Genomic DNA, 26,973 nt, shown 5'->3' with positions numbered 1-26,973 from the left:
GTGGGAGGTTTTTGGGGCGGAGCCTGAGGAGGGCGGTATTTGAGGAGGGGAGGGACTTCAATGCCATAGAGTCCAATTGCCAAAGCGGCCATTTTTCTCCAGGTGAACTGATTTCTATCGGCTGGAGATCAGTTGTAATAGCAGGACATCTCCAGCTAGTACCTGGAGGTTGGTAACCCTGATCATAGCTGGCCTCCCTTCCCTTCTTCTCCCCTTTCCTGCATTTCCTCTGTGCTTTAATAGGGGACCACCTGACTGCTTTCCCCAGGCTAGCTGCGGCCCTGTATAAACGATACACGAGCACCGCCGACTTGATTTTACCGTAGTTCAGAACTGTTAGTTTTAAATTAGAAATTCATTTTTTCTGTATATTCTTATTGTTGCTTTATGGTGTTTTCATGGAGGATAGCTGCTCTGAGCCGAGCTTCGGCCAGAATAGAGAGCAGGATATAAGTGCAAAAATTAATAAAATTAAATAAATTAAAACGTAACCACTTCCCTGGTGCAGAGGGCCACATGAAACCTCTAAAGAACGACTGGTACTACAGACAAACCCCTGAACCTTGAAGCCAGGCCACCAGCTCAGAAACAGCAGCCTTCCATTCTTTAATTTTTAAAAATATCACCAGTATTGGTGTGAGTCAGCCATTGTGTCCAAATTAGGGTTGCCAAACCTCCAGGTACTTTCAATAAAAAACAACAGCACGCAGCTCATATGCAATGTTAAAGTCTTTACTCTTGAGTAGACCACAATTCTTAACTCTTGAGTAGACCACAATTTTACATGTAATTAATTCATTACACTCCTTTGCATGAAACACTATACAATTGATGACTATGTACAAACAAGATTCAATACACACGTATAATCAAATCTCTCCAAACACAATATGAAATAACTACAAAACTTAATGCAGGAAAAATTTCTCGTATGGCTTAATTAAGGCGCATGGAGCCCCGTGCCCCCGCCAAGATGGTATGTTGAAAAGAGAAGACTTGGATAGAATCGGAGGAGTCCAACATCCAGACGCCACCTCTAGATTAGTGTGCGTTTCGCCAAAGAGACTGCATCATCAGTAAGCTGGTCTCCGTATATTTTCCCGGCAAATTGCCAACATACAATGCAGTTTTCACAGCGAATTGCCAGTATTCAACCACTTCAAAGGGTGAGAAGCACCTCTACAAAAAAAGAACGTTTTTTACTATAATATAAGTCCCTCTTAAATTATTATTATTAAAGGAGCATCAGAAAAGCAAATCACCATGCTTACCATAAGATTCAGACCACCAAAACCTCAATGGGTTCCCTTTCTTTGTCCTAAGGTTCAGTGGTCTCATTGCTATGGATCCAATTTAATGCTGTTGGTGGCAAACCACCATCAGCTGCAGTCACACACCTAATGCATGAGTCAGGTTATTTCATTTAAAGGAACAGCCATTCAGCATGCCAATAGTATCTTCATTATATTTTGATTAATTTGGAAAGTTATTGTTTACAAAATTATTATTTACAATCTTCTCAACGGGGATGAGGATACTCTTAAGGAGTTTTAAGGACATTCTTAAGGAGTTTAAAGAAATTTAAGGAAAACCAGAAGGAAGTTAAAGGAAAGTTAGAGAAAACATGACAAGTGTCAGGCCTGTATCTCAGTTGCTTTCGTTTCCTTGCTCACTGGTCAGACTCAACAGCTCAAGGGTTGTTATGCATACCAAACGGCCTTTGAAGCTGTGTGAACCACAGTGTGTGAACCACAGTACTGTTTGTGTTCTGTAATCTCTTACGTGTTTGCATGCTTTTATATTACCAAATTCAAGCCAGCAAAAGCCATTGCTGTCACCTTTTCTTCATGCTCTGTACTCCTATTTAGACCAAGTAAAACCAGCTTCTTTTGGACCTGACTGTCTCTGATGTGGTTTTTGGTTCTGATTTAGGCCAAGGGCTAAAATCTGTTCAGACCGGCGGGCACTAAAGTTTTAAAAAGGAAGACGTATGTCCTGACGACAGAACGGATGTGGTCTGCATTGCCAAATTACGAAAAAATGCATGTCATTTTCAGTAAGCATGGTGATTTGCTTTTCTGATGCTCCTTTAATAATAATAATTTAAGAGGGACTTATGTTATAGTAAAAAATGTTATTTTTTTGTAGAGGTGCTTCTCACCCTTTGAAGTGGTTGAATACTGGCAATTCGCTGTGAAAACTGCATTGTATGTTGGCAATTTGCCGGGAAATTATACGGAGATCAGCTTACTGATGATGCAGTCTCTGGCGAAATGCACACTAATCTAGAGGTGGCGTCTGGATGTTGGACTCCTCCGATTCTATCCAAGTCTTCTCTTTTCAACATACCATCTTGGCGGGGGCACGGGGCTCCACGCGCCTTAATTAAGCCATACGAGAAATTTTTCCTTCATTAAGTTTTGTAGTTATTTCATATTGTGTTTGGAGAGATTTGATTATAAGTGTGTATTGAATCTTGTTTGTACATAGTCATCAATTGTATATTATTTCATGCCAAGGAGTGTAATGAATTAATTACATGTAAAATTGTGGCCTACTCAAGAGTAAAGATAAGACTAATGTAAAAATTGTGGTCTACTCAAGAGTAAAGACTTTAACATTGCATATGAGTCTTGTGTTGTTGTTTCTTATTGAAAACTTCCAGGTACTAGCTGGAGATCTCCTGCTATTACAACTGATCTCCAGCTGATAGAGATCAGTTCACCTGGAGAAAATGGCTGCCTTGGCAATTGGACACTATGGCACTGAAGTCCCTCCCCAAACCCCGCCCTCTTTAGGCTCCGCCCCCCCCAAATCTCCAGTCATTTCCCAACCCAGAGCTGGCAACCCTAGTCCAAATAGAGAGCAGTCTGATTGGCCTATCAGTGGATCTAATAAGTGGAAGGTTGCTCTGTGTGCAACCAAATAATTGGTATGGCCACCATGCCCTTAGATTTAAGATGCTTGAAAACCTTATGAGACAGACTACAGTATACTGAGTCAGCCCCTTTGGTCTATCAAGGTCAGTATTGTTCACTGACTTGCAAGAGCTCATATCACGTGGCCGTCTTCACATCGCCTGCTTACCTGATCCTTTTAACTGGAGATTCTAGGGATTGAACCTGGGACCTTCTCCATCCAAAGCAGGTGCTAAGCATGGTGTAGTGGTTAAGAGCGGCAGACTGTAATCTGGAGAACCGGGTTCGATTCCCCACTCCTCCACATGAAGCCTGCTGGGTGACCTTGGGCCGGTCACAGTTCTCTCAGAAATCTCTCAGCCCCACCTTCCTCACAAGGCGTGGGAGAGGAAGGGACTGTAATTGTAAGCCACTTTGAGACTCCTTAAAGGTAGAGAAGAGTGGGGTATAAAAACCAACTCTTCTTCTCCTAGCACAGAGCCATGATGAGTGTGCCAAAGCATGCACAAAGCGTATTTGTCATACTGCTGAGAGTCCAGAGTTAACCATCAGGAGCTGAGGGGCAACAGGTTTCCAGCTCTGGTGGAGGAGGGGGAGCGATCTGGCATTTGAGGTCTTTGGGTAAAAGACAAATAATAGTTGACAATCTTTATCTCTGCCCACCAAGAGCAAGAGAGAAACTTACCGGTTAAGAAGTTCAGGTGGCTTTAGTGCCACCTAGATGTTTGCCCATCTATCTGATGATGGGGCAGCATAATTGGACACCCACCCACCATCCAAAGCAGGCAGCCCACCGGCTAACGCAATCCTTGTTCACAAACTGTTGGTCGCTGTGATGTCACAGAGCAGTGTGGGAGGGGCTAAAACAGCTTTCGTGACAAGCCGTTGGCTTGGAAATTTTGGCAACGTGTGCTGTGTTGTACACAGTTTTGAGTTGGTTCATGTATTGTCAAAGGGTGCAAGGATGCTTCAGGATGAAATGGGGATATGAACCTGCCTCAGTCACCCGAGGCCTTTATGTGTTAGTCTGGCAGCTGGTTTCTGTGTTTGGGGTAACGTGTAAATGGCCAGGTTACCAAATGGGGAGGGGGAATAATATACACCTTTTTTTTCAGAAATTACATTAAATAAATATCAGCATCTAACATCAGATCTGACACCTTTCAGATCTGACACCTTTAACCAAGGTTACAACAAAGCACACACTGGTAAATGATTTACGAGAATGAGAAACAAGCCTTCGGAGATGAGCGGGATGCCAGAATGAGCACAGAGTGAAACGTCTTCACTCGATGCATAGTTAAATTGTGGAACTCCCTTTCCCAGGAAGTGGTGATGGCTGCTAACTTGGAAAGCTTTAAGAGGGGAGTGGACATATTCATGGAGGAGATGCCTCCATCCATGTCTACTAGTCAAAATGGATACTAGTCATGATGCATACGTATTCTCTTCAGGATCAGAGGAGGAACACAGGCAGGATGCCGCAGTCGTCTTGTGGCTTCCTAGAGACACCTGGTTGGCCACTGTGTGAATGGACTCCTGAACTTGATGGACCTTGGTCTGATCCAGCAGGGCTTTTCTTATGTTCTAAACTTGGGTAAATTGTGCATATGTGCATAGAGGCTTTTTCACCTCTAATAAGTAACATGCATACATTTGGACAATGAATGCCTGGCATGTTATAGTAAATAGAGATTTGGACAGGGGAGACCCTGGGTTCGAATCCATGACCAGCTCGCCGAGTGACTGGAGCCAGTCTCTTCCTCTCGGCTTAACCTACCTCACCGGATTGTCATGAGGATCAAATGGGCATCACCTTGTGTATAAATGGCGGAACAGACTTGCCAACTGTTTCAGCGGCTCTGCTCCTGGGCCCCTTGAAGCTCTTTTCCATGGGGGGGGGGAAAGCTTCATCTCCTGAAAGTGCGGGAGCTGAGCCTGCAAAGTTCTCAGAGACTGTAGCGCAAACTCGGGGCAGGACAGCGAGTTGTATAACCTGGCACGGAAAAATGCATGTCAAACAGAACACGCTGCGAGCTCGCTGTGCGGATCTGGGTCAGTGGGAAGGCACAGCGTCTCTAAAGCGGCGTCGTGTTCCCCACCCTCGGGGCGAGCACCGTCAGCTCTTAACCCACCGCGCTGGAGATCAAGGAGCTTGGCTGGTTTGCAGGCAGTTGGAGCAAAGCGGGTGGAGACTCCCTGGAGGGGCACCGAAAACATGTACCAGCAAGAGCAGGCCTAGGGTAGTGGAGATGAAAAGGCAGCACGCACGGCTGAAAACGCTGGGCTCCACAGGAAGCGCAATGTCAGGTCCAAGCAAGCTGTGTGCATTCAGGCCTTCATCTAAGAGGAACATGTGCCAGGAGGCTTGACCTCTGACCTCCCTCCAAATCCCTGTTCAGCCAACTTGCAGGTTGGACAAGGCGCTCCGGCTGCCCCTGCTCTCTCTTCTTTTCTTCCCAGGAGGGCTCCATGTGTCTTTCACAGGCTGAAACTAATCTCTCTCTCTTTTTAAAGCATGTATTATTAACTTCAGTGTGGAACAGATGAAAGCGACTGACAGATATTTGACTGTTCATCTTGGCCGTTTCAAGTTCTGAGACCTTCTAGGAGGATATGGCAACGAGGCAAGCGACAGGGAAATAAAACCTCCATGTACAGAGGCAGTGTACCTCTAAGTACCAGATGCTGGGAATGCATGGGAGAGGGTGGACTGTCCTCACTTTGGGGGCATGCTTGGGCACTTCTAGAGGCATTGGGCTAGCTGTGGTGGAAAACTGGGACTTGATCAAATCCTGCAACACAGGCATTTCCTCAGTGTTCCCATATTGCAGACAGCAGGGGGCTACAAAAATGAAGATCACTGTCAGGCTGTTATCTCGGTTTAGATGTTTCCTTTCGTTCCTCTGCTGAACCGTCCAGACTTCAAGGACGGCTTCACATACCAAAGCCTGGGAACGCCACTCCTGGGAAATAATGCTCTGTTTATGCTTTGTAATCTCCCGCCGTTTCTCTGCCTTATATTTCCAAATAACGGGCAAGACAACTCATAGCTGTCATCTTGCCTTCAAAGCACTGTATTGTCTATTTGACCAGTAAAGCCATCTGCTTGGAATCTGATTGTCTCTGTGGTGATTTCTGGTTCGATGGGTCAAGAGCTTACATTATGACAGCTATCACTACTCTTCTTCATCGATTCTTTAGTCAGGCTGGAGCCCCGGAGGGTTCGCCTGCCACTCGGATGGGAGCTAGGAGGGCGCTCTCCGAGTGAACCGTGACTACTGCTTCTTGGAACCCTGGAGTCCTCATCTGAGGATCCTACCCTTCTACAGGACATAGTAGCTGAACTCTTTAGGACTAATTCAGAGGTTTGCCGCTTGAGTGGACTGGTCCAGACACAGTGGCAATCTCTGGTGAGGGTTCTCTGGATGTTAAAGTCGGAGGATACTAATGCTCGTTTAGACCTCCAGGATTTTGATCAGTTGCTGGATGATGCCCGGCTGGCAACTGAGGACTTACAAATACTAACCGATTTATTGGATAAGCTTATTGCCCGTGAGACTCTCTCATCCACGGCTCTAACGCGTCCTGTCGCCTTGGGGAAAGGTACCATGGCGGGAGCCGCACCGGCAGGTTTTTCTTTGGTACCCGATGCAGCTAGCTGTCAAGCTGAAGCCAAGAGGGTCGCTATCCAGACGGCCCTCCTCTTTGCGGATTGTACAAAGGATACCACGATAGCCACCTTGGTTCAACGTTTGGCCTCGATGTTCGGGGCTGATGCACCCGCGGTTGCGGTCCGAGTGCAACCATTGCTAGGTGGGGAACCCAACCCCCTACTCACACTCCTGGAAACGGAACTTTTACCGCACGTTACCGCAGCTGCAGCTCTGAGACTCGAAAGCGCAAAGGTTCTCGCGGATAAGGAAGCTGCTGAAGCGGCTAAGGCGGAAGCCGAGGCTCAAGCCGCAAGGGATAAAGAACTGCAGTTGGCTGCGGATCGGGCGCGGACAGGCGGCCGCCCCAAAGACTCCGGAAGGAGCGGTCCTCCGTTGGGTCTGTCTTATTCTCCGGTATTTGCCCCGTTGCGCACGACCCAACGCGCACGCCGCCTCGCGGAACGACGCCAAGACTCTGAGGAGTCTGAGGAAGAGGACTTGTATGGGGACAGTTCTCAATGGGCCACGAGTTTTAGGACAAGCAAACCTCATCGTACAGGTGGCCCAGGAGAGGACGTTCACCTGTTACGAGCTCAGAATCGAGAGCTATCTGGCCGTGTTGATCAACTCCAGGAGCTAATGGAACGTTTGCTTCAGGACAACAGGCAGTTACAGCAGGCCCTGACAACCCCGGCACAACCCGTTCCACAGGGAGCCGCAGTACCGCTTCCTACATCAGTACCGGTTCAGGGAGTGCCAGCCCAGCCACCCGCTAATGTGCCTGCGCAACCTCCGGCTCCCAGAGGTCCCGTTTTACCTGCACCCAGGGCACCCGTGCAACCGGGCCAACCTATGCCCGGTCCTTGGAAACAACTCAAGTTGAAAACTACTTACGATAGATCTCTCGAAACCCTACCCTGTTTCTTGCATCAGGTGGACAGCTATATGCGAGAACAAGGACAGTTCTTCCCTACAGAGGACAGCCGGGTTCGCTATGTGGCTTCCCTTTTGACAGGTAAAGCAGCCGACTGGATGGTCCTCCAGTTCAACACCCGATCCCGCTCTATCCGTTCCCTCAACAATTTCATGACTGCCTTACGGAGGAGGTTTGAGGACCCCTTTCTGGGGGAACGAGCCAAAGCGGAGCTTCTACAACTAAGACAGGGCTCTACTCCAGTTCGAGAGTTTGCCGATGAATTTCAAAGACTAGCAAGCAAAATTGTGGGCTGGCCCGAAGCCACCCTAATTCACCATTTCAGGGAAGCCTTACACCCTGACATTCTGAACTGGTCGTATATGCGGGGTGATCCCGACACCCTTGAGCATTGGATCCTATTAGCCGAAGAGGTGGAAAGCCGCCGGCGCTTTATTTCCCTTGTCTGCCAAAGAAACAAGGAGAAAAGCGTCCAAAAGCCCCAGCCCAAGGCACCGCCCCCCAATCCACGGAAACCCGCGCGTCCACCCCAGGACCGCGAAACCCCATTTCAAAGAGGTGCTTGCCTCACTTGTGGGGAACAGGGCCACTTTGCAGCAGTCTGCCCACATCGCCCTGAACCCTTTCGTCCCAGCATGACAGCCCGAGCTAGAGGACGACCTCAACGCAGAGGCACCGCGGCCACCCGCAGCGCAGCGCCGGGAAGACCCACACCCTCTGCACTTCACGTTGAGGATTCATCTATCCTTCCTACATCAAATGACCCCGCCGGGTCCCGGATTACAAATGCCCCATTGGGGGACAACCTTCCTTCTTTGGACGAAGAGAACCCATGGAATTCTCCAGCTTTAAACCTGGATTCCCCCCTTGATTTGTCAAAAAACGGCTCCGGTCTGTGGTGAGTGGAGCGTCTCCACAGACCTCTGCAGATTCTCCTGCTAAACCGAAAGCTCCCACTAAAGTAAAGGAAGTGGAAACCACCGTTTATGTGGACGCAGTTTTACAACACTATGAAGGTGGTCCCCAACTACCCGTTAAGGCACTCATTGACTCCAGTTGCGGTCGCACTCTCATCAATGAGGCCACATTCGCAGCACTCAAAGTCAAGTCCGAGGCTTTACCAGCCCCCGTCCAATTTGCCCAAATGGATGGAAGCCATTTCAAGGGGGGCCCAGTTGATCATCGCACCATAGGGGTGGCGATGGGAATTGGCTCCCACTGGGAGCAAATACTTTACCATAGCCCCTATCCGATTTGAAGTGGTCCTGGGAATTAACTGGATTAAAGGTCATAGTCCCAGTATAGACTGGGAGACGAACACGATCTCCTTTGCCAACCCCAAATGCGACCAGCACCGGCAGCAAGTTGCGGTGCTGTCTCCACCCGCTCCAGCATTAATCTCCGATGTCCCATCACTGCCGTCCCTACCTGATGTATACCAGGACTTTGCGGATGTCTTTAACATTAAAGAATGTGATGCCTTACCCCCCCCCCCACCGGGCCACTGACTGTGCAATTGAAGTGGTGAAAGACTGCACATTAACCAAGAGTAAGATCTACCCTATGAGCACTTCCGAGCGCACTGTACTACGGGACTTTTTGGACAAAAACCTTGCCAAAGGGTTCATTCGCCCATCGAATGCTCCCAACTCAGCCCCCGCGTTTTTCGTCCGAAAAAAGGAGGGCGACCTACGTCTCTGCATTGACTTCCGAAAACTCAATGCAGTTACTCAAGCCAACGCCTATCCTATTCCGCTCATTTCAGATATTTTGGGACAACTGCAAGAGGGACGTATATTCTCCAAATTGGACCTAGTGGAAGCCTACTACCGCGTCCGTATCCGCGAGGGGGACGAACCCCTCACTGCCTTCTCTAGCTGTTTTGGAATGTTTGAATTCCTTGTGATGCCCTTCGGGTTAAAAGGTGCCCCGGGGGTCTTCATGCAACTCATCAACGAAATCCTCCATGATTTACTGTACCGCGGAGTGGTAGTTTATTTGGATGACATTCTTATTTATTCAAAAACCATGGACGAGCACGTCACTTTAGTCCGAGAAGTTCTGCACCGTCTGCGCAATCACCAACTCTTTGCAAAACTAGCTAAATGCGAATTTCACCAGAGCAAAATAACCTTCTTGGGATATATAATCTCCCACCATGGCCTTAGCATGGACCCGGCCAAGGTCCAATCCGTACTCGATTGGACTCCTCCCTCCAACCGTAAGCAAGTACAACAGTTTCTGGGCTTTGCTAATTTCTACCGTGGATTTATTCCTAACTTTGCCCAAATAGCGCTGCCCATCACCGACCTTCTGAAAACCAAGGGTAAAGGAAGCTCTGCTACATTACCCTCCGCTAAGATACTGTGGACTGATCAATGCCAGACCGCCTTTGTAGCCCTCAAACGCCTCTTCACGTCGGAACCTGTGCTACGGCACCCAGACCCAAATCGAATGTTCATTGTGCAAGTCGATGCCTCCGACGTAGCTATGGGAGGGGCCCTACTCCAAAGAGGACCAGATGGTCTCCTTCACCCCTGCGCTTACTTTTCAAAGAAATTTGCGCACTCCCAATAGAACTGGCCCATTTGGGAGAAAGAAGCCTCAGCCGTTCACCATGCACTTACTCTATGGCGACAATTCCTGGAAGGGTCTAAGGTCCCCTTCGAAGTTTGGACCGATCACAAGAATCTAGCCGCCCTCACAGGAACCCATAAGTTATCCGCGAAACAACAGCGTTGGGCGGAATTCTTTGCTCAGTTTCGTTTTGTCCTGAAGCATGTCCCAGGAAAACAAAACATTCTCGCAGATGCTCTCTCCCGATTGCCTCAATATCCAACGAAACTCGATCGGCCAACAGACTCTTTATTTACGCCTGCGCAAAGAGAAGCCCTACCCGTACTGGCTGTACAAACTCGATCCCAGACGCTGCCCCAGCGAAAGCACGCAGTAGCCGGCGCGCAAGCTCCTCCAGCCTTACCGACCACCCAGCTGCCCCCACCACGGAAGCTCACGATGACCAGCGCTCCAGCTCCTCCAACCCAACCGGCCGCCCAGCCGCCTGCAATCTGCACACCGCCGCACGTAAGCGCTCCCCCCTCGTCATCCCCCACAACTACTCCTACTACCACCGTAAACAAGGGGGGGGGTTCCCGTCTCCGAATCTTTCTTAAATTCCCTTCGGGAACAATGCCTTATGGAACGCTCTGATCAAACCCTGCCTCCTGGTGTAATCGAACAAGGAGGCTCTTGGTACAAAGACTCGAAATTATATGTGCCCAAAGCGCTCCGAAAAGACGTCTTACACTTGGCTCATGGAGTGAAAACAGCTGGACACTTTGGGTTCCTAAAGACCCTTCACCTGTTGCGCAGACAATTTTGGTGGGGGGGAATGCGTTCTGACATTGACTCTTTTATTCGCAGCTGTCTAGTTTGCGCCACAGTCAAACAATCTCAAGGCAAGCCCCCAGGACTACTGCAACCACTTGAAATACCCAGCAAACCCTGGGAAGTGATTGCTATGGATTTTATGACGGATCTCCCTCTCAGCGGGGGAAAAACTGTGTTATGGGTTATCACTGACTTATTTTCTAAGCAAATACATTTGGTTCCATGTGCGGGGATCCCCTCCGCTCAGAAGTTGGCCCGCCTCTTCGTGTCACATGTCTTTAGACTACATTCGTTTCCGCGCAAGATAATCTGCGACCGCGGAAGTAGTTTCGTTGCTAAGTTTTGGAAAGCTTTTCTCAAATTGGTGGGGGTGGAGCAGGGGTTGTCTAGTGCATACCATCCCCAAACGGATGGTCAAACCGAACGTGTCAATGCTGTACTTGAATGTTATTTGTGCTGTTATGTCAATTACCACCAAGATGACTGGGTGGAACTGTTGCCTTTTGCAGAATATGCCTACAATAATGCTGTACATCAGTCCACAGGTTTCAGCCCGTTTTATGCGGTGTATGGACAGGACTTCGGTCCTATCACCCCAATAGAAGGATTGGAGGGGGAGGGGGATGCCGACATTGCCTCTTGGGCACACACCCTCCGTACAACATGGCCCTGGCTGGTTAGCAACCTAGACCGAGCCAAGCGCAAATACAAGGCGCAGGCTAACAAGCATCGTTCCCCCGGTGGGGACCTGCAAGTGGGTAACTTGGTATACCTTTCCACCAAAAACCTGCGCTCCACCCGTCCGTGCCATAAGCTCAATGCTAAATACATTGGCCCATTTCCCATCATCCGCATCATAAATCCTGTCACGGTGGAACTGTCTCTCCCCAAAACTCTGAGACCCCGTTTTCCATATCAGCCTTCTAAAGCCCCATGTTGCTTCCCCGCAATGGCACCCGGAGCCGCCTCCTGAACAGCCCATAATGGTGGGGGGGGGAAGAACATTTCGAAGTCTCCAAAATCCTGGATTCCCGCATACACCATGGGGTCTTGCAATACCTGATCCGCTGGAAACACTTCCCCCCTGCCTATGACGAATGGGTTCGCGCACGAGATGTCTCCGCCCCCAAACTCGTCAACGCCTTTCACAATACCTACCCAGACAAACCAGCCCCCTTGCCGGATGGGAGGGGGCCTTAAGGGGAGCAGGATGTCAGGCTGTTATCTCGGTTTAGATGTTTCCTTTCGTTCCTCTGCTGAACCGTCCAGACTTCAAGGACGGCTTCACATACCAAAGCCTGGGAACGCCACTCCTGGGAAATAATGCTCTGTTTATGCTTTGTAATCTCCCGCCGTTTCTCTGCCTTATATTTCCAAATAACGGGCAAGACAACTCATAGCTGTCATCTTATTCTCAATGCACTGTATTGCCTATTTGACCAGTAAAGCCATCTGCTTGGAATCTGATTGTCTCTGTGGTGATTTCTGGTTCGATGGGTCAAGAGCTTACATTCACCTGGGAAGTTTGCAACCCTGCCCTGTCTGGAATCATCTTTCCATAGCCACTTTGCGTTCCTTACTGCTGCCTACAGATTGGGCATGCATTAAAGGCACAGGAGAAGGTTGCCAGTGAGAAAGTTGGCAACCCTGAGTAGCAAAAGGCAGAAGGCTAGATTCAAGTCCTGCTGTCTGGTCAAGTTGCTGCCGCTCAGCCTGAAGGTTAGCCAACAAGCCTGGAGTTTAAAAAAAATGGTCCTGACCCTTTCATAGAGGGGCTTTAATGGGTTGTTATTTACCTCCTTGCCCTGAAAAACTTCATCTTCCAATTTCCGAACATGAAGCCCCCGTGAAAAGGGATGGGGATTTTTCTCCAGACTGCCTGTTGGCCACTCTTGTGTGATGGGTGAGTGTGACCATGACGGGAATACATTTTAAAATTAAAAATACAATTTAAAAGTGCTGCAGAAATGACAGAGTAGCCAGGGCAGGGCTTATCTGGGAGTCTCTGAGGAGATGGCCTTGGGGATACTTTGGTGGATGGAAAGTGCTGTCAAAGTTGCAGCTGACTGACAGGGACCCTTTAGGGTTTATCAAGGCAAGAGACGAACAGATGCGACCAACAGAGGTGGTTTGCCATTGCCTGCCTCCACATAGCAATCCTGGACTTCCTTGGTGGTCCCCCATCCAAGTACAAGTAGAGTATCCCATATCCGGACTGATCCAAAACTTGGACCCCTTGAGCCAGCATGCAGGCAGATCCGTGCTGCCTGCTTTCAATGTTTCCTCTCACCTAAAAAAATAAAATAGTGTACAATGCATTGTAGGTGGAGACTGAAAGCCGGCCATTAGTTAGTTAGTTTGTTGTTGCTCTCATTGAACAGCTGATTCAGGTATTCTGGTAAGATAGTTACTCCTTTGCTTTCTAAGGGTTCAATGTACACAACATTTTTAAAAATATTGTTTAAAATTACATTCAGGCTATGTGTGTAAAGTGCATATAAAAATAAATGAATTTGGTCCCTTCCACAAGATATTATGTATATGCAAAAATTCCAAAATATTCCAATATATGGAAAGATCTGTAATACGGACCACTTCTGGTCCCAAGCAGTCCGGAAAAGGGATGCTCAACCTTTACTAACCAGGGCTGATCCTTCTTAGCTCCGAGATCTGATAGATTGGGCTGGCTTGGGCTATCCAGGCCAGGGTGGGGATACTGGACTAATACAAAATGCCAACCATGGTTAGTGGCAAGAGGGGATCTGCGGGCAATGTTTAAAACTGGCAGCTTGGCCAGAGAGGGAGAGACCAATGCTTCCAAGGCACAAATGCAAGAGATAGTCTGAAATGTGTATGTGGGGTGGGGGCTGCCCTCCCTCAGCGGAAGCCCTGGATTTAGCTTAGCACCTTCTCACTTTGCATCTTGGTTAAATTTAAAGCATCTCTTGAGCCCAGAGGAAATCTCTTTTGAAAGTTGTGGAGAATTTAATAATGCTTCGTAGTAGTAGTAGTAGTAGAAGAAGAAGAGTTGGTTTCTATATGCTGACTTTCTCTACCTTTTAAGGAGAATCAGACCGGCTTACAATCTCCTGCCCTTCCTCTCCCCACAACAGGCACCTTGTGAGGTCGTGTGGGGCTGAGAGAGTTCAGAGAGGACTGTGACTAGCCCAAGGTCAAGCAGCTGGCTTCATGTGTAGGAGTGGGGAAACCAACCCGGTTCTCCAGATTAGAGTCCACCGCTCTAAACCACTACACCACACTAGTCTAGCATGGTTCCATTGTTCCACCACTTGCTTTTCACAAAGTTGATCTCAGAAATCTGGACTCGAGCTCTCCAGAAGTTGCTGAGAATACTTTAAAGCACTACATTTTTGGAAATGGGGTATCTGAAGAGGCCGCCTTCTCGCATACATTCCTTCTGGGAATTAAGATCCCAGGGAGAGGGTCCTCCTGACTGCCCCACCGATCAAAGAAGCTTGTCTGGTGGGCACGTGAGAGAGGAGGGCCTTTTCAGTGGCAGCCCCATGACGCAACCCCCCCCCCAGGGAGGGCCACCTGCCCCCCCGCTCGCTGATGATCTTTATGAGGCAGCCAGAGAGGGAGGGTTTCATTTAGGGCTGCATTTGATTAAAGCAGTCCTAAATTGGGATTTTAAATTTTGGTTTTATATACTTTATGTATTTTATTTATATTGTCAGCTACTTTGAGCTCCATAAGGAAGAAAGTAGGCTAATAGATGTTTTAAATAAATACATTTAGTGGGAAAGGGTGTGAACTAGAAATTGTGGATTCAAGTCTCTCCACCTTGAACTTGCTAAGGTGGTAGGGTTGCCAACAGGCCAGGCAATAAATGCCCTTTCCCAGGCTTAATGGGATGTTATTCACTAGGCAACGCTATTTGCCTTCGTGCCAAGAAAAGGCTCCACCTGCTCATTTCCACTCACTAAAAGCCTCCACTAAAGGGACAGGACGTTGTTCTCCTGGCTTGTTGGCAACCCTACAGGAGACTTGTGAACAAAACTTGCATCTGGCTGTTTTTAAACTTGCAAACAGAGGAACAAAGATCCCCCAATTTGGATCAAGGCTGCTGGGGGCGAGAGGTTCGCGTTCCCCGCCCCCCCCCCACTGTTTCTGGGATCTCAGAGTCTCTCAGAGAGCCAGGGTGGCCCATGGTGGTCCAGAGCGATGGACTCTCATCTGGAGAATCGGGTTTGATTCCTCAGTCCTCCACATGAGCGACAGACTCTCATCTGGCGAACTGGGTTGGTTTCCCCACTCCTCCACATGCAGCCTGCTGAGTGACCTTGGGCTAGTCACAGTTCTCTCTGAACTCTCTCAACCTCACCTACCTCACAAGGTGTCAGTAGTGGGGGGCAGGGGGCGGCAAGGAAGGCAATTGTGAGCTGCTTTGAGACTCCTTACGGTAGAGAAAAGCGGGATATAAAAACCAACTCTTCTTTTCTTCCAGGGGCTATTTGACCAGGGAGGGGGGAAATCTAGTGGTACCACAGGTGTGCCTGTACATTTTACCTCTGGGGAGACTGAAATCATAAAAATGGTGAAGGGTAGGAGAGGGACGGACTGAGCCTCCTTCACCTCACTATAACCCCCAGTTCCCTGATGGCTGTTTTAAAAAGTGAGAGACCCATTCAGTTAGATCAGAGTCCGGAGTCCGGAGTCGTGCGGTCCAGGCAGGCTCTTGACATGAGTTAGGCCCATTTCAGTTCAAGAGCATCTTTCGGTTTTGTTTCCCTGAGCTGTTCAAACTCCCCGCTCCCTGCCTCCCCCCCCCCCGCTCTGACCTTGAGTCGCAAGCAGGCAACTTCAGTATGATGGCTTGCTCACTCCCTGCTTCCCACCAGGCACTGTTATCTCCCAATTCCCAGGCCTGCTTGATCTTGCACCTGGGGTTGCTTTGTGCTTAAAGTCATGCTTTGTAGACTGGATGGTCATTAGCAGCTTTGAACCTGTGGATTGCTTATGCTGTACCTGCGGCTCCTGAATAAACGTTTACCTGCTTTAGACCTGCCTGTCTGAGCGAGTGACTTTTTGGGATTGCCGAGGTTGGCTGGAGAACCTCACAATCAGATCCTCCCTGACACCATCCCGTCCCCTAATCTACTCTGGGTCCTGACCTGGACGGCCCTGGCTAGCCTGATCTTGTCAGATCTCAGAAGCTGAGAGCACGATGGGCTCTGGTTCTTACTTGGATGGGAGACCACCAAGGAACTCCAGGGTCGCTATGCAGAGGAAGTCAATGGGAAACCACCTCTGTTAGTCTCTTGCCTTAAAAACCCTACTGGGTTTTTACCTACGGCACTTTAACACACACACAATCCACTCTGGCCTGCCTTGTAGGGCTGTTGTAAGGATTGGAGCGATTGTGTCTGCAAAACATTTTGAAGGCTTAAAAGACACTGTATACAGGCAAAAACAGCAGCAATAAGGTAGGCCAATATGCTAAATCCTCTGACCCCAGACCAGGGTGTGAGGCTCCCTGAAAATGACCTGCCCTGTGAGGTGGGCATTTTCTGGATAATTCTGTTAAGCACTCTGTTCAGCCAGGGCGGTCTTAATGCATGGGCATGCTGGGCAGTTGCTTGGGGCCCCCATGAGCATAGGGGGCCCATGCTAATCTATGTATGTTGTGACTTGCTGTCAATGAATGAATAAATACCATACTAAACTATAAATATTTGTTATTGGAAAATGCATATTTAGCATGTATGTTACTAAAAATTATGAACAATATTAACGTTAATTTGGGTTTGGATTAAGAATACTGAAGTATATGTAAGAATGGACTAGTTCCTTATGGAAGCACCAATAAATATATCTTGAATTTTATCAACCCTTTATCTTTTTATTCCTGTGAGTACCGTAGTTGTGTAGGTAAGGTGCCCCCCAGGGCCCTGCTTTGCCTGGGGGCCCGTAACGCTGTTAAGACGGCCCTGCGTTCAGCTGGCTTCCATTTTGCTGGGTGCCGCAGGTCACCTCTCAGCAGGCCACGAGGGGAGAAATTGCCGCTGCCCGTGAGGCCAGCCTTTCCTTGATGCTGCTTGGAAAAACCTCGGCGGTCCGGACTGCCTCTCCCAGGGAAAGCCGAGAGGAGGTCAGCCGGCACCCTTCGGCTACCGAGGATCCCACCTCTGCTCTTTGCAGCTCCAGTGCTCTTCGTTGCCAGGCCTGGTTCTAACATGCCTGCAAACGCGTTCCCAGGAAAACATCCTGGAACACCTGTCCGGCAGGTAGGTGCTCAGGTGCCCAGGATGCGGCCCAGAATCCGAGGAGGTGTCAGTCCCCGGCATCTGTCACTCAGGAGCTGTTTGGGCTGTGGGCGGTGAGCCTACTGAGCTCCTTCCCACCCCCCACCGCGAGAAGCCAGAATTTCCTCGCTTGTGATCCTGTGAAATGCTGCTTGAGCCCTGACTGGCTGGCTGGCTGGCCACAAATGCTGCAGATGTTCCCTTCGGCGGATTCAATCCCCTGCCTCTGCTGACCTGTGTGTTTGCAGGCTGTGGAGGGGCGCGGGGGGGGGAGAGATGTAAAACCCAAACTGACTTCATTGTAGCAATCAGGAGCCCCATGTGACCCCCCAGGAGAATGACGTCATCCTCATTCTGAACCCCCCCTCCCCTCCCCTCTCTTAAGGAGGCAATGGGAAATTCAGGCTTGGTTTTCACTCTGTTTCCGGGTGCCTTTTCCTTCTCACTGCCAGGCTTGCCATTCATCCCAGAGGGCTTTACTTCTGAGGAAGCTTTTTTTTTGAGCACACAAATGAAAGGGAAGCAGAGCCTCCTTCTCATCTGCATTTTAGGGATAGCCATACTAGTCTACCTTGCAGGGTTGTTGTAAAGATTACAAGATAATGCATATGAAGTGCTGTGAAGACCGAAGGCATTAGGATAGACTCTCCTGCTTGCCTTCCAGGCCTCCCTTTCCCCCCTTGTATAATTGGTGTTTACGAGGTGGGTGGCGGTGGTGGCCTGGCTGCTTGGTTATGGCAGCCTCTGCTACAGTAATTTGTGCACCATCTGTTTTAATAACCAGTTTAATAATGCGCTCTGCTCACGACCTGAGTTCGATCCCGACGGAAGTTGGTTTCAGGTAGCCGGCTCAAGGTTGACTCAGCCTCCCATCCTTCCGAGGTCGGTCGAATGAGGGTCAAATGTGTAACTCAGCTTGCTGGGGGTAAAGGGAAGATGACTGGGGAAGAAGGCACTGGCAAACCACCCCACAAACAAAGTCTGCCTTGGAAATGTCGGGATGTGACGTCACCCCATGGGTCAGGAATGACCCGGTGCTTGCACAGGGGACCTTTACTTTTAATGTTTGTATTTTATTCATAGATGTTTTAACTGGTATTTATACATATATTGTGATTTTATTGTTGTTCCCTGCCCTGAGCCTGGTCTTGGCTGGGGAGGGCACACTAGAAATAACTACAACAACGTGTCTGAGTGATCACTGAGACCAGAGCAGTGGCATCGTCTCTAGGATTCTGGGTTCCTTGGCTTCCCCTTACCTTTTCCTTGTTTGGTGTCAGCTAGGTGGGCAGCATGTGAGGGTCTTACCCTCATCTATCAGACTGCCCCCCAGCCCTCCCCCCACGTAGCTTAGGGTTCTATGTGAATAGCTGTCCCTTTTATAAAGCTTACTGTTTAATGGCTTGGGAGCAAGCTTTAATCACCACGGGTGCATAGTCATTTGCATAACTTAAATGGGACAAGTCATGGATCAGTGGCAGAGCATGTGTTTTGCATGCCAAAGAGGACACCTAGGACCATCTCCTAGAACTACACACAGGGATCTATGTTTAGAACTAAGCATCGCTTCCTGCACCCTTCAGGTTGTAATGATGGAGCAGTAGAGGGATGTAGCCCCCTCCCACAAAGCAAGTCCAAAGTGGATACCTGAAGATCCTCTTCCATAAGGTGCATTCAACCTGTTGTATCTTCAGCAAAGAGGGAGCGAGGGCGTTTTCTTCATGCCAGCACTATTGACTTTATGCAGCTGTATGGCCATTTGGCAGCACTGTAATCCCATGAGGCACACACTGATCCCTTTCAGGCCTGTGCCGGTCACTCGGTGATCTTTTCAGAGACTCAGGAATGAGCTAAGCCCAAAGACAAGCTGAGAGGTTGATGATTTGATCACACAAGTCTTCCACTTAGCTCTTAATCTTCCCAATATCCATTTACAAAAACTAATTCCTAGCTAAGCACAGAGGTGTCTCCAGCTGAGCCCCAAATAAGATGTACTCGTTCAGGTCTTTCGCTGAAAGGGCTGGGGAGGAAGACGCCGCTCTGATTCGCAACCCTGTATTTCCCGGGGTTGTGCTGTGTCCAGGGAGGGATGGGCATTTGAAGGCCCGCTTGGAGGGTCTCCCGCTAAGGAGCAGACCCTTCTGGAGAGGCCGGCCGGCCGGCCAACCAGGCGCGGACCTCTGCATACAGCTGGGCCCACCTGCTTCTGCCTCAGGCTGCCCCAGATGTCTGCTGCTTGCCACAGAGGGAATGGGGCCCACAAGCCACAAAGCAGGTACGTGCCAGTGCCGGATCTTGCCCCCTCTAGCCAGACCGTGCGTGACCGCCAGGCTCCAGTATGGCGGAATTGGTTGACGTTCTGGCTCGGGGGACCAGGGTTGCCATCTCTGGGCTGGAGCATTCCTGGAGGCTTGGGGGCAGAACGTGGGGAGGGAGCTCTGCAGGGAGGTGGTGCTATAGTGCCCCCCTTCCGAAGCGGCCGTTTGTCTCTTTCTGCAGCTCGTGTGTCGTCCTGGGAGAATCCAGTGCCAACCCCCACTTGCTGCGAAGCTCCCTGGGCGACCTCCAGCCAGTCCACTCTCGCCTACCTCGAAGGGTTGTTGTGATAAAAAGGGGAGGGGAGAACCAGCTCTTTGGAGGAGGGGGCCGTGTGCACGCGTTCGAGGAGGGGAGCAAAGGCCGGCTCCCCTGCTGCACAGAGACCACCCCCACCCCCTCCGGCCACGGGAGCGGCGGGGGGGTTCGGGCATCGCGCGGGAGGGAATCCGGCACCGCCAGCGAGCGGCCAGCAGAGGGAGCGCGAGGGTCTGAGCGGCCGGCCGGCCGCTCAGACCCTCGCGCTCCCTCTGCTGGCCGCTCGCTGGCGGTGCCGGATTCCCTCCCGCGCCGCACGTGCGCCCCCTGCGGGCCAGACGACCCCCTCCCTCCCTCCGCAAAGCCGCTCCTGGGCGACCCCCCCCACCCACGCACGCCTGCTCCGTGGGGGCTTCTCCACGGTTCTGACGCGGAGGGGAAGGGCTGCGGAGGAAACAGGAAAGCAAGGCTGCAGCCACGTGCATGTCGACCTAGGAGCGAGCCCTTTTCAAGTGAAACAGGAGTTTGCTTCTGAGTCCACGAGCATCGGCTCGGCCTGCGAAACCCACTCGCCGCCCGCCTGCCCGCCCCTCTTTCCCGCTCTCCCGCCCCCGTCCCGCAGGGTTTTCCTGGGCGCACGCGCAGAACCACCTGCCAGCAACCTGAAGCCCACTTTGCCATTACTTTTTTAATGAGCAGGCGCAGAACCACTCAGGACCCTCTGCCGAGACGCATGCGCAGAACGCCCGAAGTACCGAGCCGCCCGCCCATGCGCAGACCTGCCGACTGTTGTCTTCTCCCGGTCTTCAAGCGCACGCGCAAGAAATCAATACTGGCGAGAGAATCCCGCCTACTTCCTCCGTCTGCGCCTGCGCAGCTAGGGTCCTGTGGCTAGACGGGACCGGGCTGCCCCTCCCCAAATCCGGAGGAACCGGTGAGTGTTAGGCTGCGCAATGCATTGTGGGGGCAGCCTTTTTTAGCCTGCCCTCCCCCGGTCCTTGCACCCCCAACCAGTGGTCGCAGTGCATTGTGGGATCGGGTCCCCCCCCCCTTGTGGTTGAGACAGAGACCAGAACATGATGGGATTAACTCCCTCCAGTCTATACCGGTGGCGGTGCATTGTGGGCACTTGGGCTGCAGCCACGGTTTCCCCCAGAGCATTATGGGATTGGGCCATAGAATGTCAGCCCTAGAGCACTGTGGGACAAAGCCCCTCTCCCCCCCCCTCCAGAGAATAGGGAGTGGGGTTGGAGGCCAGCAGAGCTGGGCAAACCTGTTGACGGGTCCTGCCCCTGCCCCTTGCAGGCTGGGCTGTGGGCCTCCATGGGTCATGTCTGAAGTTCCTAAGCAGGTGGAAGTTGGGAGCTCTGAGGACATTGGCTTGGAGGAGGAGGAGGAGGAGGAGGAGAGGACCTCGACCAGTGAGCAAAGTGTAGCGGAGTGTCCTTTCCTCCTGCCAGTAGGCCCACAGGGTCAGAGAGGGGTCATAAGATCGTGGCAGGGTGCTGCCTTGCCTGATTTGAGCTTAGGTGGGAAACTTAACAAGGGAAGCGCCTCAAGTCCAGCAGTACCTGTTTAAGTGATGCATTTGTCCTCCCAAGTAGTTTTCTTGGCCAAGTTGCAAATCTGTGGGCGTGCAGAAGTGGAACGTAATTTGCCTCTTGCCTGTGAAAATAACGGGAGTCTGGTCTGGATGACAACATCTATAGTCCGCTGGGCATTTGTGTCACCGTTAGCTTTGACAGGGGCTGTGGTTGCTTCACCTGGGCACTAGGGGGAACCTGTGTTGCAGGGAAAGATACAGGTAACTTGATAAAAATGCCTCTTTTGTCCCAATCCTTATTCATCGTACTGTAGGGGTCAATTTGGTTTTCATGGTGGGGTTAATTCCACCCTTTTACGGGCTTTCTGACTATTGGCATCTGCCATTTTATGTAGTATGTCTGTATAGTTTATCAATAGATTTTCTCCCCCCAAGACCCATCTGTAAACAAAGCTAAGAAAAAAAGACCTACGTTACATCTGCCTTGATCCTCCCCTTCCTAACTGTAAGCTGCCATTTGTGGTAAAGAGATAAGGAAGCTCTTTTGCTCCATTATTTGTGTTGTGCTCTGTCCTAGAGCGTTTTTAAGGCAGCAGACTGTCTCAGTAGCCTCTGCTGTGCCTGCTGGAAGTCCCGGGCTCACTTCCTTCCAATGTCAGTTAAAGGATCTCTGGCTGCAGCAGTTGAGAGTGCTCTTTCCAGGGTTTGGGGCAGGGTTGTTGCCAGTCAGAGTAGGTAATACAGGGTTGCTGCCACTCAGAGTAGGTAATACTGATCTAAGTGGACAAAATGGTCTTGGTTGCTACCAGTCAGAGTAGGTCATACTGGGTTGCTGCCAGTCAGAGTAGGTAATACTGATCTAGGTGGACAAAATGGGCTTGGTTGCTGCCAGTCAGAGTAGGTAGTACTGGCTTGCTTCCAGTCAGAGAAGGTAATACTGATCTAGGTGGACAAAATGGTCTCGGTTGATAGAGGGCACAGCTCCATGTGGTCATATGGCATTAGTCGGGGTGTTGGGAAGTGTTGTCAAGTTGCAGCTGAATTTCGGTGACCCCGTGGGATTTTCAAGAGACATTCAGAGGTGGTTTGCCATTGCCTTCCTCTACATAGAAGCCCTGGACTTTCCTTGGTGGTCTTCCATCCAAGTACTAGCCAGAGCTGACCCTGCTGAGCTTCTGAAACCTGAGGAGATTAGACTAGCCTGGGGCCGTCCAGATCAGAGAGCTGCATTACTTACCCCATACTTAATACCATTCACTTTGAGGGTAATTGGAGTCCCACTTTGAGGGTAGTTGGAGTCCCACTCCCCTTGGTCCACCATGCTCTCTTCATGACAAAAAAAGTCTTTGTTCCATTTGTATCCATGGCATGTTTGGCATTATCTAATTTTTTTTATCTTTGGAGCAACAACCGGTAGCAACAACTAGATAAAAGGTAGTATTTTTTCACACAACGCATAGTTAAATTGTGGAACTCCCTGCCCCAGGATGTGGTGATGGCTGCCAACTTGGACGGCTTTAAGAGGGGAATGGACATGTTCATGGAGGAGAGGGCTATCCATGGCTACTAGTCAAAATGGATACTAGTCATGATGCATACCTATTATCTCCAGTATCAGAGGAGCATGCCTATTGTATTAGGTGTTGTGGAACACAAGCAGGATAATGCTGCTGCAGTCGTCTTGTTTGTGGGCTTCCTAGAGGCACCTGGTTGGCCACTGTGTGTGCCGGACTCAAGTGGGCCTTGGTCTGACTCAGCATGGCTTTTCTTACGTTCTTATGTTCTAACCATCTTTTGATGTAGGTTTGACTGAGAAAGGGTGAAACTTCACAGCTGAGCAGAGATTTTGAATTTTTTTTTGGGGGGGGGGAAGTTCTAACTAAATACAGTCTAAAAGCCTTACACACTGTGCCACATTGTCTAATCAATCAGAAATGCCACCTCTGTGCACAGTTGGGACAGCAAGAAGAAAGGGCCTCTGCAGTCGCCATCCCACAATGGTAGAACACCCTTCCTTGGAAGACTCAGAAAACTTGAGAGTGATTCAGGAGCTTTTGTGACACAGTTCTGGTATTCCTCAGTACTATATGAGGACAGAAAAAGTGCCACTCTGTACAGACTAAAGAGTGCTGAGAAGCTCCATTTAAACTTCCACCCTTCAATGGAAACTCAAGTTTCTAGTCCCATATGACTGTATGATAAAACTATGGTTTACTGTCTGGCCTCTTGGCCACCTGTAACCTGGGAATATGTGCGGTCTCTCTCAGAAGATGGTTGTGAGGCTGAATGGGTTAAGGGCACGTAACCTAGCCCTGACTTGTTATTTATTTAGACAGACACCCCATTTTATTGCAAGGTGGAGGTGGGCTGTTTCAATAAAGAACTGCACCGTTTTGATTCTCAAAGGTGCATGATCTAAAATTAAACCCTTGAAAAATTTAGGTGTACTCTCTGAATAAACATGTACATGAAATAATGTTGAAGGTCAGGAGAAGCATTAATTAAGAACTGAGAGCAGTTGGAAAGGTGTGTGTGTGTTGGGGGATAGACATAGGATATCCGTAGCACATTAATACAATTAGGTTTTGTTTTCTGAGTGTATCTATATGTGTAGTTTCAGAGGGCGGAGGCTGTGTTGGTCTGCAGTGGAAGCACTAGATTCTAATCCCCTAGCACATTAGGGGCAAGATTTTTGGAGTATAAGTTTTTGAGAATAAAAGCTTCCTTTGTCAGATAACATTCATCTGATGAAGGGATCTTTGACTCTTGAAAGGTTATACCCCCCCCAATCTTGTTGGACTCTAAGGTGTTTCTGTGTATATCCATGTATTCATGTACTAAGTAGTCTAGAAATGTCCAGGGTTGAGTTTTGCCAGTCATGCTCCGATTCTTCCAGGTGTCTCCACCATGCAAGAAGAGGATGAATCTGAAGCAACCTCTGTATCTTCTGGAGACAGCGCCCCCCCAACTCCATCTGCAAATGGCTATCCAGGTACCAGGTTGCCCCACTTGAGCGGGTCCAATCAAAATACCCCGCTACGTGTCCAACACAATTGTGTGACTGGAGACTGGAATGGTGGAGGCAAAGGTGAAGGGTCTCCCTTACTTCTGTTACCCTGTGGCTTAAATTAAACCTTAACCCTCAAGGCATGTTGCCTTTGATTTTGCAGGATAATTTCCAGTCCTCATGTCTTAAGGTGGTCTATGACAAAATGGATTTGCTGGGTTTCTCTCCACTCTCTTTGTTGGCTCAGGGTAAAGACCAGGCAATATGCCTTTTGAAGCAAAGGGTGAATGACATTGAAAGTCAGGCAGATCACCCTCCTTCCAGGCTCGGGAGATCACCGTCCGTCCTGTCACCTGAAAAATCTAGATACATAGTCTTCCCTGCAGCTTACCTTTCTCACTTAGAACTTATCAATCATAGGAAATCTTCCACCCTCGCCAGGTCTTGCCATCAGCGGTATTGGAAGGAAGATATAAGCAGGTCCCTGTGTTAGAAAGGCTTAGCTCTTGTGGGTCAGGGGATATTGAAACTTCAGAACACATTCTGATCCGCTTTTCTTTTTAACAGGAAGTCCACACAAGGTTTATTTCTCCTATGCTTAACAATTTCCCTGGCCAACCTAGCGTGTTTTTGGCCAAGATGCTCCTGTCAGATGAAAAACCACACTTTTCACTTCTGACCGCCAAATTTTGTGCTGCAGCTATCAAAATACGCCGTACCCTGTTAGGATGAGTTGAATTGCTCTACTATTTTAAAATATTAATGGGGTTATGTCTAGTGTGTGATGTTTATACAAACTCCATTTATATACTGTAATTTTTAGGTTTAAGTTATATGTTGTATTTTTCTAGCTGGTCATTTACCGTATTAATAACATCTGAAATTTGATCCAGGTACCAGGATTTGAACGAGTCTAGACAGAGGCAGATCTGACTATGCACTGGATAGCAAAACACTACTGATAAAGAGAAATTTTTCAAGTTGGATTCGGGGAGTTAAATTGAGTAAGGGCTCAGCCAATCACCTTTAAACAGCGTGATTAGTTCAGCTCTCCGGCCTTTATAAATGGTAGCAATCACGGGGAGAGCACCGTGGAACATAGTAGGCATGCATTTCCAATCCCAGGCGTTTGAAATTTATGGAGGAGGGCTTCCAGACTGGAGGGTTGTGTCTTCCAGGTAGGCAGCAGCCCCAAGACTCCCCAGTGGGATTTGTCCCCCTCCCCCAAATAAAGGAGTCTAGAGTAAATCAAACCCTAGAAGCAAAAATGTCCAAACTGAGGCTATTAGGGAAGAGTTGCTGGAAAAGACAATAATGCTAGGAAAAGAGGAAGACCCAACAGGCGATGGATGGACTCAATCAAGGAAGCCACGGCCCTAAGTCTACAAGACTTGAATAAGGCTGTTAGCAATAGGATGTTTTGGAGGTCATTAATTCAGAGGGTTGTTCTGAGTCGGAAGGAACTTGATGGCACTTAACAAAAACAAGGAATATTCCTTAGTATAATGTATTTCTCTTACTGAGCATGCAGTGTGTGGCATTTCTAAGCTGCAGCATACCGAGGAGTTGGTGGACAGCTTCCCCACGTCATTGCCTAAGCTGACCCACAGGGTCTGGTAGATGGGTTAGGGCTGTGTCTGCTTCACTGTGTTTTCCTTCTAACTCTCTCTCACTAGGCCCCCAAATGAAAGAGTTGCAAGGAGCTGTAGGGGAGCCGGTGGACGAAGGCGGCGAGGTCGGGCAAGATCGGCTGAGTTCTTCGCAGGCGCCCAGCCCCGAGTGGCATGAGTGCCCCGAATGTGGTCGTGGTTTTGGCACTTCCCGAGCCCTGAAGGTGCACCGCAGCTACCACGTGGGGCGCAAGCGGCCACACAGTGGCTCCTCCTCCTCCTCCAAGCCACCACCCCTGACCCTTTCCGGCAACCCTGAGAGCCGGGAAGGGCGAACGGCTCTGCCTCCTGGCCGGGGCGGAGCTTTCCACTACATCTGTGCTGAGTGCGGCCTGGGTTTTGCTTCTCCCGCCTCGCTGGAGGCGCATCGCTGCGAACACGGCTGGCGCCGCAGCCCTCCAGCCCCGCCTCGCAACAAGCTGCCCCCTTCCCCTGCCCCAAGGGAGGCCAATGGCGAGCACGATGCAGATGGGGCTGATGGACCATACCACTGCACCGAGTGCCCGGGGGAGTTTGGCCGGGTGTCAGAACTGCATGAGCACTACATGCGCCATGCGCGCGGAGAGCTGTAGATCACCCACCCTTCTTCTCTTCCATCTAACATATGGCACCTGCCAAGGATTGCTCTGGCTAGGACTCTTAAGAAGTGAATCAAAAACCCCAACCTCCCTTACTTTTTTTTAGTTCCTATTTAGGTTTTCTTCTCTATATTTTTAAAAAATTAAGTTTTGCCGGCGGGGAGGGAAACGGTGCGCTTCTCACTGCTCAGAACAATCCCTTTGTGTGTTCTGCCTCAGCTAAGTGGGTGCAGCAGCCGTGCACGTAGGGTTGCCAACCTCCAGTTACTAGCTGGAGATCTCCTGCTATTACAACTGATCTCCAACTGATAGAGATCACCTGGAGAAAATGGCCGCTTTGGCAATTGGATTCTATGGCATTGAAGTCGATCCCCTCCCCAAACCCTGCCCTCCTCAGTCTCCACCCCAAAAACCTCCCACTGGTGGTTTAGAGGGAC

At 49.7% G+C, this 26,973-nt stretch overlaps 1 protein-coding gene across 1 annotated transcript; it reads left to right on the top strand.

Moving 5' to 3' along the window:
• Positions 1 to 949: 949 nt before the first annotated feature.
• On the top strand, positions 950 to 26,621 carry ZNF428 (zinc finger protein 428). Its single transcript, XM_056847664.1, has 6 exons — positions 950 to 976; positions 17,061 to 17,146; positions 19,380 to 19,500; positions 20,438 to 20,672; positions 24,178 to 24,273; positions 25,965 to 26,621. Exons 1-6 carry the CDS (start codon positions 950 to 952, stop codon positions 26,528 to 26,530), a joined length of 1,131 nt encoding a protein of 376 aa, XP_056703642.1. The 3' UTR covers positions 26,531 to 26,621.
• Positions 26,622 to 26,973: the final 352 nt, after the last annotated feature.

This window comes from Euleptes europaea, chromosome 3, assembly GCF_029931775.1.
Source record: "Euleptes europaea isolate rEulEur1 chromosome 3, rEulEur1.hap1, whole genome shotgun sequence".
NCBI classification, from domain to species: domain Eukaryota; kingdom Metazoa; phylum Chordata; class Lepidosauria; order Squamata; family Sphaerodactylidae; genus Euleptes; species Euleptes europaea.
Note: the sequence above shows the minus strand (reverse complement) of the source record. Positions and strands in the feature narration are given on the sequence as shown.

What these genes read in the sequence shown, in the direction of transcription:
- ZNF428 (XM_056847664.1), top strand. Translation starts at nt 950, where the DNA reads ATGGAGCCCCGTGCCCCCGCCAAGATG. An exon ending in TGCGTGACCGCCAGGCTCCA is followed by an intron (nt 19,501 to 20,437) that starts GTATGGCGGAAT and finishes TTTAATGAGCAG; the next exon opens with GCGCAGAACCACTCAGGACC. An exon ending in CCCCAAATCCGGAGGAACCG is followed by an intron (nt 20,673 to 24,177) that starts GTGAGTGTTAGG and finishes CGATTCTTCCAG; the next exon opens with GTGTCTCCACCATGCAAGAA.